The sequence below is a fragment of the Erythranthe guttata genome, chromosome 14 (assembly GCF_056151865.1).
Source record: "Erythranthe guttata isolate IM_541 chromosome 14, IM_541, whole genome shotgun sequence".
Taxonomy (NCBI): domain Eukaryota; kingdom Viridiplantae; phylum Streptophyta; class Magnoliopsida; order Lamiales; family Phrymaceae; genus Erythranthe; species Erythranthe guttata.
The window spans coordinates 2,705,054-2,725,313 of NC_142546.1; the positions used below are offsets into that span (position 1 = coordinate 2,705,054).

At 34.5% G+C, this 20,260-nt stretch overlaps 2 protein-coding genes across 2 annotated transcripts; both read left to right on the top strand.

The window, feature by feature from the left end:
• The first annotated feature begins 547 nt into the window (after positions 1-547).
• On the top strand, positions 548-4,986 carry CPN60BETA2 (TCP-1/cpn60 chaperonin family protein). Its single transcript, XM_012987617.2, has 15 exons — positions 548-865; positions 1,366-1,615; positions 1,704-1,829; positions 2,308-2,445; positions 2,536-2,631; positions 2,713-2,955; positions 3,032-3,266; positions 3,358-3,527; positions 3,635-3,712; positions 3,794-3,865; positions 3,945-4,049; positions 4,157-4,249; positions 4,346-4,438; positions 4,538-4,661; positions 4,746-4,986. Exons 2-15 carry the CDS (start codon positions 1,379-1,381, stop codon positions 4,757-4,759), a joined length of 1,824 nt encoding a protein of 607 aa, XP_012843071.1. The 5' UTR covers positions 548-865; positions 1,366-1,378; the 3' UTR covers positions 4,760-4,986.
• A 9,226-nt stretch (positions 4,987-14,212) lies between these two features.
• ZKT (protein containing PDZ domain, a K-box domain, and a TPR region) lies at positions 14,213-16,721 on the top strand. The gene is made up of 7 exons (XM_012987618.2): positions 14,213-14,756; positions 14,937-15,043; positions 15,162-15,256; positions 15,365-15,441; positions 15,525-15,645; positions 16,159-16,218; positions 16,315-16,721. Exons 1-7 carry the CDS (start codon positions 14,371-14,373, stop codon positions 16,453-16,455), a joined length of 987 nt encoding a protein of 328 aa, XP_012843072.2. The 5' UTR covers positions 14,213-14,370; the 3' UTR covers positions 16,456-16,721.
• The last annotated feature ends 3,539 nt before the right edge of the window (positions 16,722-20,260 follow it).

Consider the following 20,260-nt stretch of genomic DNA (forward strand, 5'->3'; position numbering starts at 1 on the left):
AATAAAATAAAATAGAATTTTATCATTAGATTATCGACTGATCGATATTTAGTTGTAATTGGGGAAAATCTTTGGAAGAAAATATGACTTTCAAATAACTTGATAAAGGAAATAGCTGAAAGTTTTTTTTTGTTCTTTTTTTATAAAGAAAATATAATTTTCAAATATGTCGATGTGATGTATTTTTATTTTTTCACTTCGTAGTTTGGAAAAAAATGATTTGATATTTGCCAGTCTAAGAAAATATAACGACATATATTAAATTGCATTCACTAGCTTTAAAAATTTACCCGATGTGCATTACGCATGATTTATTGTGTTTCGAGAATGCAAACTGCTATTAATTTTTCTCAGTAGTGTAAAATGCCAAAATGCGATATTTCAAGGATACGAAGTGGAATTAAGCCGTAACATACACAATAATACTTAGGTCCAATTACAAAAGTAGCCTTATAATAATATATTCATTTATTCATAGTTAAGAAAAATTCAAATTCATAATTTAAATATAATCTAAATATATTATTATAATATTATTTTGTTCACTTCTACACTCTACCGAAATTACACTCCTCGAGAAATTTCTACAAGATTAATAAAGATATTGTGCTAAACGTTCTAGAGTGTTCCTCTCCACGACAAAACATCCATTCAACGGCTGAGATCAATCGGAAACTTCACGAACGAATCTGAGCCCTAGATTCTTCACACAGTACACACACTCACTCACTCATTCAATCCCCTACTAAAAACCTAACCAATCTATCCATCCGCTTCATTCAACAACCAGCCTCCTTTTTATAGATAAACCCTCATCCTCCCAACTCTCCTACGCCCTCATTCTTCAATCTCCAATCTTATTCCGGTGAGCTGCTTATTGAATTCTTAGATTGTTCTTCAATTATGCAGTGTTTGTCGATTAATTGTTTCGAATTGGGTATTTTGAAATGTTTTTTTCTGTGTAGTGTTGATTATCGATGGTTTTACTGTACATTTGAACTGCTGGTTTTGTTTACTCGATGAAATTCAGCTTATCCAGTTATGAATTTTGAGTTTTCTAGATGAATTGTTTCAGTAAAGATGAATTTTTTTATATGAAATGAGCTGTGGGTCGAAGAATTTTGGTTTTGTGGTATTCTAGTTAGAGAGAGAAAGTAAGGCATTATGTTCTTCAATAATGGTGCTGCATTGCTAGCTAAAAGCAGCATATTTCTTTTTAGTTGGAGGATAAAATGGAATTTGTTTACGAAATGTTACTTTTCGTTGGTCAGAATTGTTTCTTCTTGTTTGCATTTTTTCGATAGATGAATTCCAGCATTATGAAATGTAAGCTTGTTAATTATTATAATTTGTTGATGATATCAGGTTCACCGAGAAAATGGCGTCTACATTTGCTGGCGTGTCCACAGTTGGTTCGTTGGCTGCCACTGGCAGCAGGGTAATGGATAATAAAATTGCAGCTTCGAACAAGCTGTCGTCGCTCGCTTCCATATCTTCTAGTTCACTTGGGAGGAGGAATAGCGTTGTACTCCGTAAACAACGTTCGTCTCAAATAACAGCAGCTGCAAAGGACTTGTACTTCAACAAGGATGGCTCTGCTATAAAGAAACTCCAAGTGAGTAATTGGAACTTTTTCGATTTGTGGCAGGTGATATATATCTTTATCTGCGGTCGTTATTAATGGGTTGTTTTCTTTTTGTCAGATTGGTGTTAACAAACTCGCGGATCTAGTCGGTGTTACCCTTGGACCTAAAGGAAGAAATGTGGTTCTTGAGAGCAAATACGGTGCCCCCAAAATCGTCAATGATGGAGTTACAGTCGCCAGAGAGGTAAACTTGACTGAGGAGAACCTTCAGTTATCAGCGTATATGTTCTTAGTGGATAGGCAACAGCTGTCTTGATTATTGCCAAATGAGTTATATATGAAAGAAATTAAACTTCCAACCTTAAAAGTTTTATTAGTGACATCTAGTCTCGAGTCGTCCCGATTTTAATATGTCGTACTATTTCCTTCGGTTTTAAAGATGATATGGGTTTACATGTTCTAACTGACTTAAGTGATTTATAACTTTCTTGATTTATAATCTTTGTTTTAGTGAGTTAATAATTTGTAATTCAATCATATTAGTTGAAAATTAATTCGAAAATGCGGTTTCGTGGTGTTTTTCCATTTAGCGAGGTTATTTTAAGTTTTTACACAACTTCTTCCCGTTCCACCTCAGCACCACATGGGATGGTTTGGAATTAACTTGATGAAGTGATTTGATCCCGGGTTATGAATTTATGATATTACTGATTTTGATGTAGGTTGAGTTAGAAGACCCAGTTGAGAACATTGGAGCTAAATTGGTGAGACAAGCAGCTGCAAAGACTAATGACTTGGCTGGTGATGGGACAACAACATCTGTTGTTCTTGCACAGGGTCTTATTGCTGAAGGTGTTAAGGTACATGCCTCGTCTCTTTTCTGCTTATACCTACACTGTTTAAAGTCAGATTTGTTGAATTTAATCTTAACAAAAAATATGTTTTTTCAGGTAGTTGCAGCTGGAGCAAATCCAGTTCTTATCACTAGAGGTATCGAAAAGACTACAAAAGCCTTGGTAGCTGAGTTGAAGTTAATGTCGAAAGAGGTATCCATATCAATCTTTGTTTTGACAAGTTTGACTTTATTTTGAATGTTATGATTTACTAACATATGTATAAAATGGCAGGTTGAAGATAGTGAACTGGCAGATGTTGCTGCAGTAAGTGCAGGGAACAACTACGAGGTCGGAAGAATGATAGCCGAGGCGTTGGCCAAAGTTGGTAGGAAAGGTGTTGTGACTCTTGAAGAAGGCAAAAGTGCCGAAAACAGTCTTTATGTTGTTGAAGGAATGCAGTTTGACCGTGGCTATATTTCTCCCTATTTCGTGACCGACACTGAGAAAATGACCGTTGAGTTCGAGAACTGCAAGGTATGCATTTATTCACCCCAAGCAAAAATAAGACCTTAGAAACATGTTTCAATCTAATAATTTTTTTTGTGTGCAGCTGTTGCTTGTTGACAAGAAAATTACAAACGCCAGAGATCTGATTAATGTCCTGGAAGATGCTATTAGAGGTAGCTATCCCGTTCTTATTATTGCTGAAGATATCGAGCAAGAAGCTCTCGGCACCCTTGTTGTGAACAAGCTAAGAGGGGCACTGAAAGTTGCTGCTCTCAAAGCTCCTGGATTTGGTGAAAGAAAGAGTCAATATCTTGATGATATTGCAATTTTGACCGGAGGTAATTGTTCGGTTATCCTTCTTTGCCCAACGGCCATATATTCAAGTGTTTGTACGGTTCAGGTACTAATATCTTTTCTCTAATTATACAGGAACTGTGATCAGAGAGGAAGTTGGATTAACATTAGACAAGGCAGATAAGGACGTTTTGGGACATGCCGCTAAGGTTGTGTTGACCAAAGACACCACAACAATTGTCGGAAATGGGAGCAGTCAAGAAGCTGTTAACAGACGTGTTGCTCAGATTAAAAACCTTATCGAGGTGTTTCTCTTTTACCTTTTACCCTTTACTTAAAACTAATGTATCGAGTATGGACTAGGTTCACTGTTTCCACAAGTTCACTAATAATGCATTATTATTTTGAACAGGTGGCAGACCAAGAATATGAAAAAGAGAAACTGAGCGAAAGAATCGCTAAGCTGTCTGGAGGTGTTGCCGTGATCCAGGTAAAATTTATCCTTTTTTTTTTTTCTCAAACCTTTCACATATATGTGAAACTTGTTAAATAACACTGCGGAAATTTGAAGGTCGGAGCACAAACTGAAACAGAGCTGAAAGAGAAGAAGCTTAGAGTAGAAGATGCTCTTAATGCCACTAAGGTGAGCTTATTAGTGGTTCAATTTTTTGATGGTGGGATTTGGTTTCGTAATATTATTAAATTCTTAAACCACTTTACAGGCTGCTGTCGAGGAAGGAATTGTCGTTGGTGGTGGATGTACTTTATTGAGGCTTGCATCCAAGGTTGACGCTATCAAGGCAACTCTTGCCAATGACGAGGAAAAGGTAAAAACGAAATTGATGCTGGAAAGATGTTTTCAGATATCGTTTTAGGGACGATTTCTTTTTTAATTTTTGAATTGGAATTAATTGAGGAAATGATTTGGATCCAGGTTGGAGCAGACATCGTCAAAAGAGCTTTGAGTTATCCATTGAAGTTGATTGCCAAGAATGCCGGTGTTAACGGAAGTGTTGTCAGTGAGAAGGTATGCATGCGAGTACTTCATTCTCACACGCGTGTACTTCCGTTCCAATATATTCACATGGTCACATAGTAAATTTAATTCCCGTTGTATTCTCAGGTGCTGTCAAGTGACAATCCGAAATACGGATACAATGCTGCTACTGGAGTTTACGAAGATCTCATGGCTGCTGGAATCATCGATCCCACTAAGGTTAGATGCTTTTTTCGCGTAGTAATTAATATTTATGAATTTAAATTCGAAATCCACATAAGCAATTTTTCTTAAAAAAACGTTTGTTTAATTATTTAGGTGGTGAGATGTTGCTTAGAGCATGCATCGTCGGTGGCAAAGACATTTTTGATGTCCGACTGTGTGGTTGTTGAGATTAAGGAGCCTGAACCGGCTGTAACTGGAACCCCTATGGACAATTCAGGTATTGCGTGAAGTACATCATTTCGTATTTACCATTATGCCATTTATACAAAGAGGTGAACCTTTTTTGTTTTTTTTGTTCCAGGATATGGTTACTAAGTAAATCGAGATTTGACGACGTTGTGCTGAGGAGTCGTCATTCGCGAATAATAGGGTTTTTGTTGAATTTAGTTTATCTAAAATGTAGGTGAGAAAAATGGTAGACTGAAAAATCCAGCAATTGGTTAGAGCTTTGTTGGATGCGGCTTTGTATGAACCTACTACAAAATTCAATGTATGATTGCTGTTTATGGTTATATTTATATATAATCTATCGTTTCTCTCTCTCTCTCTCTCTCTCTCTATTCATACAATATATATATGTATTTGTATAATATGTGTTGTGGGAGTTCCATGTAGTTTTAAAATAGAAATTGTATGGGTCGGTTAAAATTTTTATTATTAAAAAAGTGGGTTGATCGATATAAACCCATCAATTGACTTTGGAGTAAACTAAAGACCATTGACCAACCGATTTGTATATGGGTTGGATAAAATTACCGGCACAACTGTATTGGCCGGTTAATTATATGTTATCAATCAAGAAAAGTGAGTCAAAAGTGGGTTGGTTAACCAATAAAACCGGCCCATGTACGTTATAAATTTAATCACCTAAATGTTTATTTAAAAAATAATATGTGGTAATTAAATATATAAAGTACTTTAATTATTTTTAATTAACAATTTAGATAAATATCAAAATAAGTTATAAACTATTAAAAAATTAATATGTTATAATTCATTTTAATACTGTAATTCATTTTAATTACAACACTACTTATATTTGCAGATTTGGGATATTTGTACCAAATTAGTTTCGATCAGTACTTTCAATTTAAATTGAGACCCAAAACCCTACCAATCTCATGGCAGCGCTACCAAATACTCTCATTGCAGCGGTGTTTGTCCTTGTCCCTTCCGTTCTCTTTGGCATGGCGAACGACGGCGTGCCAAATACTCTGATTGCAGCGGTGTTTTCTCTTTGGCATGGCGAACGAAGGCGGAGGGGAGTGACAAATTTTGTTTCCGAAGGCGTCGGCCTTCCCCTCAGCGGCACTAGCCTTAGTCCAGCCGCGACGAACGACGTCGGATTTCCACTGGGGGCATCGATCTTAGTCTAGCCGTGACGAACGACGGCGGAATGGGATTCGCAAATTTCATTTTCGGAGGCGCCCGCCTTCCCCTCGGCGGAATTGGCCTTAGTCCAGCCGCGACGAACGGCGTCGGCCTTCCACTGGGTCTTAGTCCAACCTCGACTAGCGACGGCGGAGTCACGAAACTTGTTCTTCTTGTTATTCTCGGCCTTATGTTGCTTTTGATAATTAATACATTCGGATAAATACTGTTTGAACTTGAAATTTAATTTTAAAATTATTTCTAATTAATACCATATCTGGATGAAGTTGTATTTGGGTTCAACATAGATGAAGAATATGAATTAGTATTTTGAAATAGGAATTAATGTTCATTCATTGAAATAGAGGAATTACTATGAGCCGTAGCAAATTACCAGCAACCTCATGATCTTAGTGGATTTCTATGCAAGTGTATATGTGGTTTAAAGGTGCCTGTAAACATGCTAATTGCCAAACTTGCTAGACTTAAATCTAACCATGTCTGCAATTTGAGTAGAATAAAGAGAATACATAGCTTTCTAAACATGAAAAAAATAATTATGGATATTGAAAAATTATTCAAAAGAAAGAAAATATTCTGTCCATATTCATATTATCATCCGGCAGTCGGATTTGAAAGGTAGAGATGATGGATTTCGGCCTGTTCATCCCCATGAGTATCTCTAGGGTTGTTCATGGGTCGGTTTTACCCGACAACCGACCCACTATCGGCCCGACTTTTGTGGCCGATAATTGCCCACCAACCGACCCGCTCTGGTTGGGCCGATAATTTTAACCGACCCAAGTTTAGTTGGGTCAGGTATAGTTTCTAATATGATGAAAAGTCGGTTGGCCGATATTACCCGACCAACCGACTTTTTATTTTTATTGCTGGTTTTTTTTTTTTTTTTTTTTTTTTTTTTTGAATTTGAAGTCTGTAATTTGAGATACATGTTGAAACTTGATTTTGTAATGTAGTTTTATAATTGTTAGGGGATGAATTTTAATCAGGCTAAGCAAAAAAATTGATTTTTTTTTTTTCTTTTTTTTCTTTTTTTTTTTAAATTTACTGTGGCCGATAATTTGGAACCGAACTATTTCGGCAACCGAAAAAGTCGGTTGCCAACCGTTACCCGACCCATAATAGTCGGGCCGATAATGGTTTTACATTTTTGCAATAGTCGGTTGGTCGGGTCGGGCCGATAATCGGCCGATATTCAACCGACCCGACCCATGAACAACCCTAAGTATCTCAACTCTCTTGTAAGTGTATATATAATTATTTAAATATTATATAGCAAGATTTTATATTGACTTATACAATTATTTAAATATTATATAGCAAGATTTTATATGACTTATTCATTTTTGCTATATTGATTGCAAGGCACCGGTGTTGGTTTCATTTTCATAATTGGATGCGTTTTCATAGGAAATAATTTGTTAGACAGCGATACGGCTACCGAAGAACAATAACTTTTTTTTCACCTGACATCCAATAGAAAGTAATGTCAGTTTTGGCCCATTTGATAGTTTCCCTTGGCTTGGATTGCGAATTTAAAAGTCTAAAACTTAGCCAATATTTTTAGAGGATTCTAAAAAACTTTCTAAAACCCTTTGATAGTTTCCCTTGCGAATTTAAATGTCTAAAACTTAGCCAATATTTTTAGAGGATTCTAGAAAACTTTCTAAAACCCTCCATTTGTAGATATTTTGGGTTGCGAACTTAAAATCTAAAACTTAGCCAGTATTCTTGGAGGATTCTAGAAAACTTTCTAAAACCCTCAATTTGTAGATATTTTGTAGGAATACTTTGGTGTGTTCTATTGAACAACTTCTGACCATTAGATCAAATAGATCTCCATCGTCCATTAAGAAGGTGACCTAATATAAATAGGTGTAGAGACTTCCTTTGTAAATATCCAACAGATCTAATACAAGTACTTTTCTACAAAACTCTCTTATCTTTGAAGATGAAAGATATCGGAACCTGTTCTTCATTTGGGTAGAGGTTTGAGGCGTTAAACCTAAATTTGAGAAGAAGGCTCACATGTGTGTACGTTGAACAACTTATTTTTGTGCAAGTTCAACCAATGGCAGTACGACCTGTACAATCCGTTCACTGAAGATACTTTACAGATTCAATATCATGTACACTTACATATAATTCCTATTTCAAAGCACTAAATCAGTATACGAGTAAAAAAAGGAGATTTAAGGCTAAGTATACGAAATTGAAAATTTTCAGAATGTGCAAATTTCAATTCGACTGTCCTAGTTTTATTTATACCCTACTCATTGTCAATAACAGAAGTTTAAGAGAAGAAAACCAAAAAGTCAATGTAACAACTTAGTTTATTAATTAGTGTGGTTTATTAAAGGGCTGTTAGTGATAATTCCCTCTAGCCTTTTCTTAATAATTAGTTTATTAATTAGTGTGGTTTATTAAGGGGCTGTTAGTGATAATTCCCTCTAGCCTTTTCTTAATAAGGGGTGGATCCAACCTCTTTTTCATTATTAGTGATAGGTCCAACTTTTTCTTTATTTCAAATTTGCCCCTTTCTACTATTAATTATCCACTAGTTTAATACCTTTTTCATTTTTAATTTTTTCTATAACTATAATACTTTTATTTAAAAAAATTGAAAAACTAAAAAAAAATTAAAAAATTAAAAATTTAAAAAATTAAAAAAATTAATATATATATATATATATATATATATATATATATATATATATATATATATATATATATATATATATATATATATATTTTATTAATGAACGTTTATTTTAGAATTTCTTGTTTGAATTTTTAGTTTTTGATTTTCAAATCAACTATAAATTTTTCGAAAACAACTATAAAATTTACGAAATCAACTATAATATTTTCAAAATCAACTACAATTTCGTATGTTTTTTGCTTACTTTTTCCAGAATAAAATACAAAATCACTAATTATGTATAACAAACTAATACAAAACAACTTCAATCCACAACTAGTGGCGAATCCAGGATTTTTGTCAAGGGTGTTCGGAACTAAATATAAAAAAATTCAATGATTGAGTAAAAGTTTACGAGGGTTTGGGGACAACACCCCCGATTTTTTTTAAGGATTATAGACATTAAATAATAAAAATATGTAATATTTTCAAATTTAAAAAGATTATTCTATAAATTTTGGGGTGATTTAGAAAATATTTAGACATAAAATTCGTGAAAATATTAAAGGAGTGGTAAATAAATTAATGTTACAACTTACAAGTAGCATAATGTGTATTTCATTAGCGGATTTTGAATATTTGAATTATAAAAAAATACACATAGTCGGAAATTTAAAAAATAATTGAAATAATATATATATATATATAAAGCATTAAGAGTTTTGGAATAATTTAGATTATATTAAAAGATAAAATTGGAGAAAATGTTAAAGGAATGGTAAATAAATTAAAGTTGCAATTAACAAAATATTTTTTTTTTGATTTTTTGAAATATGGATATACCAACATATTTTAAAATTTAGAAAACAATTGAAATAGGAAGGAATAACAACACCTTTGAATAAAAGTTCCCAACAACTTAAATACAACAAAGAATGTCAAATTTAATTAGTTTATATATACAGAAAAATTAAAAATTAAAAAGAATAGGAAGGAATAACAACACCTTTGTTAAATGTGAAGATGACATTTTACCAGTTCAACTAGACTTGGCCATGGCCGGTTCTAGTCGGTTCCGGGCCGGTTCACTCCAATTCGGGGTTTATTTTTTCCAGAATTGGAAATAAATACTTTATGAATAAATAAATTAAAAGAATTAATTTTAAATAGAAAAAAAAACAAAAGGAAATAAATAAAAGGACTTGAACTTATCTTTTTAGGAAAAATGGGGTGTGAGGGTATTTATAGGAAAAAAATGGGGAGGGGGATTAAAAAAAGTGCAAATGACAGCCGGTTCACCGCGACGGTTCACGGGGCTGGTTCAGTTAATTTCGTCTTTTTCAGTTTTTTTTTTAATTTTTTTTAATTAAATACGGGTGAACCGCTGGCCCGGCCCGGCGGTTCATGGTTCACCTATTTCTAGAACCGGGCCCGTCCCGAGGTACACGAGCCGGTTCACGGTTCCGGGACCGGTTCATCGGTCAACGGGCCGGTCCGGTTCGTCAACGGGTCGTTTCGGGGCGATTCCGGGCAAAAAATGGAACAATTAAATTAAGACGGAAAATATTTTGGACAATAACACTATCTACGAAATTAACCGTAATTGGAACATATTTTCGACTATTATTACAAAATATATTGGAACAATTAAATTAAGACAAAAGCGAGCGAGGGTCATATTTTCCTTCATCCATGCATCAGCCTACTCAGGCCATGCGATCGAAGCCTTACAACACTACTTATATTTGCAAGTTAGTTTCAGTCAGTACTTTCAATTTAAATTGAGAGTAACCGCCCAAAACCCTACCAATCTTATATGGTAGCGCTACCAAATACTCTGGTTGCAACGGTGTTTGTGCTTCTCATTTCCGTTCTCTTTGGCATGGCGAATAACGGCTGAGGGGGTGAATTTCGTTTCCAGAGGCGTCGGCCTTCCCATCAGCGGCACTGGCCTTAGTCCAGCCGCGACGAACGATGTCGGATTTCCACTGGGGAGCACTGGTCTTAGTCCAGCCATGATGAACGACGGCGGAAGGGGATTCGCAAATTTCATTTCCGGAGGCGCCCGTCTTCCCCTCGGCGGAACTGGCCTTAGTCCAGCTACGACGAACAGCATCGGCCTTCCACTGGGTCTTAGTCCAACCGCGACTAACGACGGCGGAGTCACGAAACTTGTTCCCCTCGGGTAATTTTTTCTTCTGGTTTTTCCTCGGACTTATGTTGCTTTTGGTAATTAATACATTTGGATAAATACAATCTGAACTTGAAATTTCATTTTAAAATCATTTTTAATTAATACCATATCTGGATTAAGTTATACTTTGGTTCAACAGGGGTTAAGAATACTTAATTAGTATTTTGATAAGGAAGATAAAACACAGGTCAAGCGGTTGAACTGTGCAACCAAGCTGGCAATATGAAGATTTTCTTTACAACTACGAGTGGCATTAGAGTGTATTCAATCTTGGATAGTACTTGGACCGTCAAGCGTTTCTCTGCAACATGGCATAGACTTTCCCCTGGACAATGGCTTTTTATAGATGGAATTCTTGTTTGGTATCCAGACGACTTGAGGGAAAATATAAAATATTGGGACGTGGTAAACGGTCAGGAGGAAATTACTATTCGTCTAACAGAGCTGAAGGTAAGTCGCACGATGGTACTTGCAGTCATATCAAATATTCTCTGTGTATACTAACATGTCCTTCAACCGAGTACCAGTCTACTGGGAGTAGGTTATGAAGGACAAAGTACTTCCCAGTCAATTGATTAAGAAACCGATAGCCATCGTCGACGAAGTGAATATTATTTTCTCGTGCTACAGTCTCACATATTTATTTTCACTCTTTTCTTTTCACATATTTCTTTTTTATTTGTTTATTCACGGGAAAAATTAAAAAAAAAACCCTATTGCTTGCATAATTACAGTCATCCCCTCAATTGTCTTACGAACAACCCATTCAGTTGGTAAATTTACGAACGTTCATTCGATAAAATTGTACCGAAATTTCGTACCGTTTATCGTACGATTTGATAAAAAATCGAGTTACCTAAATTTTATTAAAATATTTCAAATTTTGATTTTTATAATTAATTTTAGTTAAATAAGAATATTTCATACATACATTCGTACATACACAGTGGCGTATCTAGTGTGGCCCAAGGGTGTACAACTGAACACCTTGGTTTAAAATAAAAAATATTCCCTATATATTTACCTTATATATACATGTGAATGTGTAAATGTCTAATGTGATGGTGTTGCTGAACTTTGGCACGACCATGGGCCCATGGCCTGGAACCGGCCCGAAGTGACATGTTGACGAACCGTACGAACCGGTCCCGGAACCGTGAACCGGCCCGTGTACCTCGGGACGGACCCGGTTTTAAAAATAGGTGAACCGTGAACCGTCGGGCCAGCCCGACGGTTCACCCGGATTTAATTAAAAAAAAAAAAAAAAAAAAGCTGAAAAAAACCGAAAAAAGTGAACCGACCCAGTGAACCGGCCCCGTGAACCAGCCCAGTGAACCGTCGCGGTGAACCGACTGTTATTTGCTCTTTTTTAATCCCCATTTTTACTTATAAATACCCTCACACCCCATTTTTTCCTGAAAAGATACGTTCAAGTCTTTTTATTTATTTCATTTTTTTTTCCATATAAAATTAATTCTTTTAATTTATTTATCCATTAAGTATTTATTTCCAGTTTCGGAAAAAATAAACCGCGAACCAGAGTGAACCGGCCCAGAACCGGCCCATGGCCATGTGTAGCCGAACTGGTAAAATGTCAGCTTCACATTTATCAAAGGTGCTGTTGTTCCTTTCTATTCTTTTTTTTTTTATTTTTAATTTTCTGTATATATAAACTAATTGAATTTGACATTCAAAATTTATTGTATTTAAGCTGTAGGGAACTTTTATCCAAAATGTACAAGGTTCAAATTCCATTACGTGCACCTATTTCAATTGTTTTCTAATTTTTCAAATATGTTGGTATATTCATATTTCAAAAAATCAAGAAAATATATTTTGTTAATTGCAACTTTAATTTATTTACCATTCATTTAACATTTTCTCCAATTTTCTCTTTTAATAAAATCTAAATTATTCCAAAACTCTTAATGTTTTATATATACATATTATTTCAATTATTTTCTAAATTTCAAACGATGGGTATTTTTTTTTATAATTTGAATATTCAAAATCCGCTAATGAAATACACATTATGCTACTTGTAAGTTGTAACTTTAATTTATTTACCACCCCTTTAATATTTTCACGAATTTTATGTCTAAATATTTTCTAAATTAAAAATTTATAGAATAATCTTTTTAAATTTGAAAATATTACATATTTTTATTATTTAATGTCTATAATCCTTAAAAAAATCGGGGGTGCTGTCCCCAAACCCCCGCAAACTTTTACTCAATCATTGAATTTTTTGATATTTAGTTCCGAACACCCTTGACAAAAATCCTGGATTCGCCAGTGTACATCATGGTTATCGGATCGTAAAAATATCTCGTATCGTTTTCTCCATGTCTCGTATCGTATCGTTATCGTACCGTATCGTAAGATATTTAAACAACTATTAAACTAGTAAAAAATGTATATCTACATTATAAAAATATTATAAATATGTAAAATTTAATATAACTACTTATTTCAAAATAGGTATAAATTCAAGTTTCAACATCATATTATAAAGTATGACAAAAATCATATATATTCATCAAATAACATCATCTAAGAGAGTGTTTGGCTAGGCTTATAAGACGTTAAAACGAGCTTATAAGATGTTTAAGAGTTATTCTAGTGTGTTAGGTAATTTTTTTAAAAGATCTTAAAAAGTCAAAATATTATAGGCTACTGGAGAGCAAATAAGATTTTTTTAAAAAGTACTTTTACCCACCTATTTATTTAAGGTCATATAATGAATAAAATAGCTTGTAAGATCACTATCCGAACACTTGAAAAAAATAATTTTAAAAGTAAGACGTAACAACTTATCAGCTCTTAAAACAACTTATCAAATGTAAGAGTTTATCAACTGTGTAAAATAAGCTTAACCAAATTGTCCCTAAGTTCAAATCCGAATACCTAATTTCTAAAATATTCGATATCTCATAATTTTGAAGATCAATGTCACTTAAATCGTCATCATCTACCAATTTTAAACGATTGCATTCGTCATCATCAATCGCAAAATCCAACAAAAAAACACATCGAATGGTCTTGAATCGCAAGAATCTATAGAACTTGAATTAGGGTTGTAATATTGTGAGGGTTGGTGAAGAAATTGAAGAGAAAAATGTAAATTAGGGTTGGGATATTGAAGAAATCTGTTCTAAATTGTTTTTCAGAGTAGTTGACTACATTTCTTCTTTCTTCTTCGTTTTTTTTTCATTTTTTTAAAGGTTGACTAATATCGTCAATATCGTATCGTATCGTGATACAGCGATACGATACGATATCTCGCGATATTTAACGGTATTTATCAATCGGCGATACATAATCCGAGTTGTATCGTTTTGATTGGAACCATACCGTATCGCAATATATATCGTGAGATTAACTACCATGGTGTACATACACACACACACACAGACTAAAATCGTGGAAAGAAAATTATAGGGACTAAAATTAATTTTTTTATATAATATAGGGACCAAAAGTCTAATTATCCCTATTTGGGCCATTCTTCTTAAACAATGTCCGGTTTCCATTTTGTCCTGTCATCCCAACTCCCAAGTGCGCCACGTGGCACCACAAAGATTAACCCAAATTTTCAAACCGGACTACTCCAGCCACTAGTCTCTCTGCAATCTCTTCTTGTCCGCATGATTCTTGATTCTCAGAGAAACACACACAGCTCAAGGTGGAGAAAGATCAATGGCGTCGAGCACCTACATCTCTCTATCTTCTTCTCCGCCGCTGCCAACCAGAGCAGCCCCATCTCCGAAGCTAAACCCACCGCCGTGCTGTTTGCTCAAGCTCAACCACCACACCAAGAGCCAATACCCACTTTCGTCTACCACTTTCTGCAATGCCCATTCGTCGAAAGCATCGATCTTGGCCGTGAAAGCTTCCAAAACCGACGCTCAGGCGGCCGGCGACGAGGAAAAATTCGAAGAGTACGAGGTGGAGTTGGTGCAGCCGTACGGTCTGAGATTCGCAAAGGGTAGAGACGGCGGGACTTACATAGACGCCATTGCGCCGGGAGGGTTTGCTGACAAGACTGGCGTCTTCACCGTTGGCGATAAAGTTGTGGCCACCAGGTGTTTGTTGTTTTGCCCCTGTGGAATTTTTACACTTGATCTTGTTAATTTTGAGTTGATTTATTTTTGCTGTGGGTCTGAACTCTGAACTGAACCTAGTTATTATTGTCTTGACAATATATGATGTTGTTGTAGTATCTTGATTTGACTATATAATAGCTGAATATATAACTAATGCAGTGCAGTTTTCGGGGAAGAAATATGGCCTGCCGCTGAATATGGAAGAACCATGTACACTATTCGACAGAGAATCGGCCCTCTGCTTATGAAAATGCAGAAGAGATATGGTGAGGTTTCGGTGATTTAGGCTCGATAATGATGTTTAGTGCACGTTGAACACTTTCGAAAGGGGATGTAAATACGTTGGATTAATTTTATTGTGGTAATTTGGTAATTACTAATCAGGAAAGATGGATAACACGGGCGAATTGAGTGAAAAGGAAATTCTCAGAGCCGAGAGGAACTCCGGTAATGTTAGCCTCAAATTGAGGGAAATCCAAGTAAGTGCTGCTATATATATATGTGTGTGTATGTATGTATATATATATTATCTACAATGGTTTATTTGGCTTTTCGTTTATCGCTGAAATTGAAGTTCGATTATGTAGATGCAAAACTACTTGAGGAAAAAAGAACAAAAAGAACAGAGAGAGAAAGATCTTTTTGAAGGATTGAAGCTTTACAAGTAAGACCTTGTTACGAACGAACATCTTTATCATGCACCTCTGTTTTCTTTTTATTTTTATTTTTTCGGAAAAATTATTGAAGGAGTGGAAAATACGAAGATGCTTTGGAAAAATTCGAGTCGGTATTGGGATCGAAACCGGAGCAAAACGAAGCTGCGGTAGCGAGTTACAATGTAGCTTGCTGCTATTCAAAGCTTAATCAGGTAAAAATATTAATCAAGAAAATAAGTGTCCGAAATCTTCGGTTTTTTATTTATGGGTAAATTACAACCACCCCTGAGGTATGGTTAAATTACAAAAAAACCCCTCTTGTTTGGATAATTACACCTCCACCCTTATGGTGTCAAATTCAAAATAATCATCCAGATTCTGTGGAATGTGCTCTAGTTTGTACTTGTTTTGTGTAAAAATCTGATGCACCACAATCTGATATATACAAGCCAAAAAACACATCTTATGATCGATCATCTTGCTTAAAAAATGTAGAGCTCGAATGGGATAAAACGGGTACAAAAGTAATAATATTTGACTGAATCAAGAAGATTCCATTAAATTTGAAACCGCAAGGGTGGACCTGTAAGAAAATTATTAGTTGAGGGGGCTGTTGTAATTACCCAAACAGGAGGGGGTTTTCGTAATTTTATCATACCTTTGGGGTGGTTGTAATTTACCCTTTATTTATTTTAATTTACGATTTGCCTTGTGACTTGTTGCAGCTACAAGCTGGACTTTCGGCGCTAGAGGATGCTATGAAAGATGGTTTTGAAGACTTTAAGGTTAGTTGTATATAGTAAGTATGAAAAATACATCATTAATTATGGTCGGTTTATTTTCTTAAATCCGGTTTTTGTTGTGCTGCCGTTTTTGGACAGAGAATTCGGGCAGATCCCGACCTTGAAAACGTCAGGAAATCGGAGGGTTTCGAGTCTCTTATGAAGAAATTCGATGAATCGTTTATCAACGAAAATGCCATCAATGCTATCAAATCTTTATTTGGATTCAACAAGAAATAAAAGCTGGATTGAGAACGCGATTTCGAAGAATATTGTATAACGAGTGAGCTGCTGAGCTGTAGAAAAGAGAGCTCCCAGATAATCGGATAATGTATATAGGACTAGCTCAGTCGAATACTCGCTATCATTTTTTTTTTAATTTTCTTTAAAGAGTTAACGATTGTTTCTTTCAATTGCATCCGTTACACTTGTATCTGCTCTCTTTGTACTATTAGAATCTCGTTCGTAAAGTTTAAGAAGGAATAAGATAATACCATTTGTGAAAATATCGAGTAGTGCAAATTTTTCGAAACTATTTTTTATTTTTGTTCACTAATGCAGGTTCATAACAATCGACATTTGGTCAATGAGCCGGTCAATAGGTTGTTTATTTTACAGACAATTATATTTTTTCTCCGTTTCTTGAACGTCATTATCTTCGATCTAGCAAATTAACGGTAATTTACAGTTTGGGCAGAGGCAAGAAAAATCTTAATTCTCTTCTTCGAAGCCAAAAGATGAAACTCACAGTACTAACACGTGTACGCGTTTATGTTTTACGAAGAATCTTGGATCAACGGTCACAAATGCCTCGTCAAATATCTCCCCTCCATAAAAAAAATGCCGAATCGGAGCAAACATCATAGAATGACACATAGACAATGGCTGCTTCCTTCTTCGTTATCGGTATACCCTGTTTCACTGATGCAAGAATTTGCAATATCATTCATTATGCATGGAATTTTTTTTCTTACATTATTAAACTCGTCAAGAATCAAACGACATCGAAAAAAAAGAAAAAAAAAAGAAAGAAAAAGAAAAAAGATTTGCACCTGGATTCAAACACCGTGATCTCAGAAAGTTCTTCCCCCAAGTTATCCCTCCAATGCACTCGTTTCTTCGCACCTTCGTTAACGGAGATGGTGCAAGAATCGAGCTTTTTGATACAGCTTTTGAGAAAAATCTTCGCGTCACTCTTCACAATCACACTCTCTTCTTCGGCGTAAACTGTCGACGATGAATTATCGGGAGAGGGTTTGCAGAAACACATCAATGGACAGTGGATCTTGCATAACAACATCATCTTCTTCTTTCCTATGATGAAAAAAAGCAATGCAAGAAACTAACTAACCACTCAAGTACTACTAATTATCAAGAAACTTTATTATTCTGGATAAAAAAATTAATGAAAGACTGTTGGAAAAAAAGTGCAATAATTTCAACTAGTCAGAAATGTTAGATTCATTTGGTAAGAGAAAATTACTATAATGCCCTCATTCAGGTACAATCAATATGTTCTTGCCAACTTTCGAGATTTAAGGGTTCCTTTCTTGGCCAACTAAAATACAATGTTCTTGTCTATGGATTTTACAGGGAATATAAGTATATAACTACCTATCCTTATATATATTTTTTCTATTTTAATTTTATTATTATATAATTATTGTTTTTGGTTCGATCTAGGGCAGTGGCGGATCCAGGATGAAAATCCAGGGTATGCCGCATAGAAAAAAATAATAATCAAATATTCGAATATTAAATAGTAAAAATATACTAATGTTTTAGTTACAACTCAGATTGAAAATTTATTTCCAGTCCAAGTGTAAATCTATTCTCCTCTTTACTCATGGCTTGAAAAAAAAAATTTAGAGTTCTGAATTCTAATTTGGGAGAGGCGCGTTTTTGGAGAGAAGGCTAAAACAAAATTTATTGAGGACAAAAAAAATGAACTAAAATCTTCTGTCTTTTTGGGGAGAAGGGCTGAAATAAATTAATTGGGGCAAAAAAAAGTAAGAGGGGCTGAAGAAAAAAAATTGGGAAAGAGGGGCTGAAACAAAATTAATTGAGGCAAAAAAATGAAATAAATTTTTTCGTGTTTTTAGGGGAGAGGGTCTGAAAAAAAATCAATCGAGGCAAAAAAAAAAGGGAGAGGGGCTGGAAAAAAAATAAACTTGGGGAGAGGGTCTGAAAAAAATATCAATTGAGGCAAAAAAAAAAGGGAGAGGGGCTGGAAAAAAAATAAACTTGGGGAGAGGGTCTGAAAAAAATATCAATTGAGGCAAAAAAGAGGGAGAGGGGCTGAATAAAAAATAAACTAGTGGAGAGGGGCTGCAAAAAAAAACCAGGGGAGAGGGGCTGAATAAAAAATAAACCAGGAGATAGGGGCTGAAAAAAAACTAAACCAAAAGAGAGGAGAGGGGTTGAAAAATAGTGGTAATCTCTAAGTATTCTATAGGACTCGAACACATGACACCCCCACACAAAAAAGGACATCCTTACCACTATAGCAACCAATATTTTAGGATTTAGGGTGGTCCATGGCATACTTGGCCACCCCCTAAATCCGCCCCTGATCTAGGGGTGTAAATGAGCCGAGCCAACTCGACAAAAGCTCGAACTCGAACTCGGTTTTTTTCGAGTTCGAGCTTTCTGACGAGTCGAGCCCGAGCTTATTTTTAGTTGATCATGAACTCGCGATCCGGTTTGCGAGCTTTTTTTTTTTAGTTTTAATTTAACATTTTATTTTAATTTTAAATATAATTAATATAAAACAAATAATAAATTCATATAAACAATTAAAAAAATAAATTACAGGTCTTTTTTTATTTCAATTTTTTAATTATAACTTATAATAATAAGTGTCTAATAATATTAATAAATAAATAAAATACACAAAATGGCTCAGGCTCGAGCTCAACAAGGAAGAATAGAGAAAGAGAGAAGAGAAATAATAATACGTAATATAATAGAAACCCCTATTATGTTATGGGTTAGAGAAATATTGCAAGGTAATAGAGTTTGACTAAATAACTAAATCCTAACTAATCTAGATAACCGAATCATACTAGAATTCTAATATTAGGAGAGTTCTATAATATAATATTCTCTAACAAACAAGCTCTCTAATATTAGGAGAGTTCTATAATATAATATTCTCTAACAAACAAGCTCGGGCTCAAGCTCGCTAAAACAGACAAAGCTCGACTCGTTTACAGCCCTACTTCGACCGCGATTAGTACTATTAAGTAAAAAGATCTTCGATCTTTCGTTGTTATACGGCAAGACGAAGATATATGCTTTGGATAAAAGGTACTGATAATCCTTTTGCTTTTGTGGTTAATAAATGATTAGGAATCAAATGCTTCCAAGTTTGTCTCACATGTGTGTTTTTTATTCTAATCACCATTGATTAATTAGTTCTTACAATAACCTAATTAGATGCTTTGCTTTAGATGCCAAAGCAAACAATTGATTTCTCTCACATACACCAAAATAATTATCTTACATCTTTTTTTTATACCCTTTTCAAACCCTCATTAGGGTTCTTTTTATTTTTTTAATTTAATTTTAAATCTTAATTAAAATAAAAATAAAAATTGTAACCCTATATTTTTCTTCCCTTTTCCCAAAATAAACTCTACTGAAAAATCCGGCTTCTTGAACTTGGTAATTAACAATCCGGGATAGGTATATTTGTTTTTTCTATCCCCAAAATAAAAATCAGCTTCTTGAACGAAAACCCTAATCTGATTTCAATCGTTTGATTTGATTTGAACTGTTTGTTGGATAAGGAAAGAGAATCCTAATTTGATTTCAATTGTTTGATTTTATTTGAACTTTTGGATGGATAATTAATTAAGGAAATAAAGTCCTAATTTGATTTCAATTGAATTCTTTAACAACTAATTATTAATGGTGCAATTATGCAAATAAGTTAATTGTTGTAAATTGTAATCTATCTAATCTATAAATATATGCATGCATATGTAAAATAAAGCATAAAGGTTGAATCTTTAAGCAATCAAAGAATAATGGGGTCTATGAG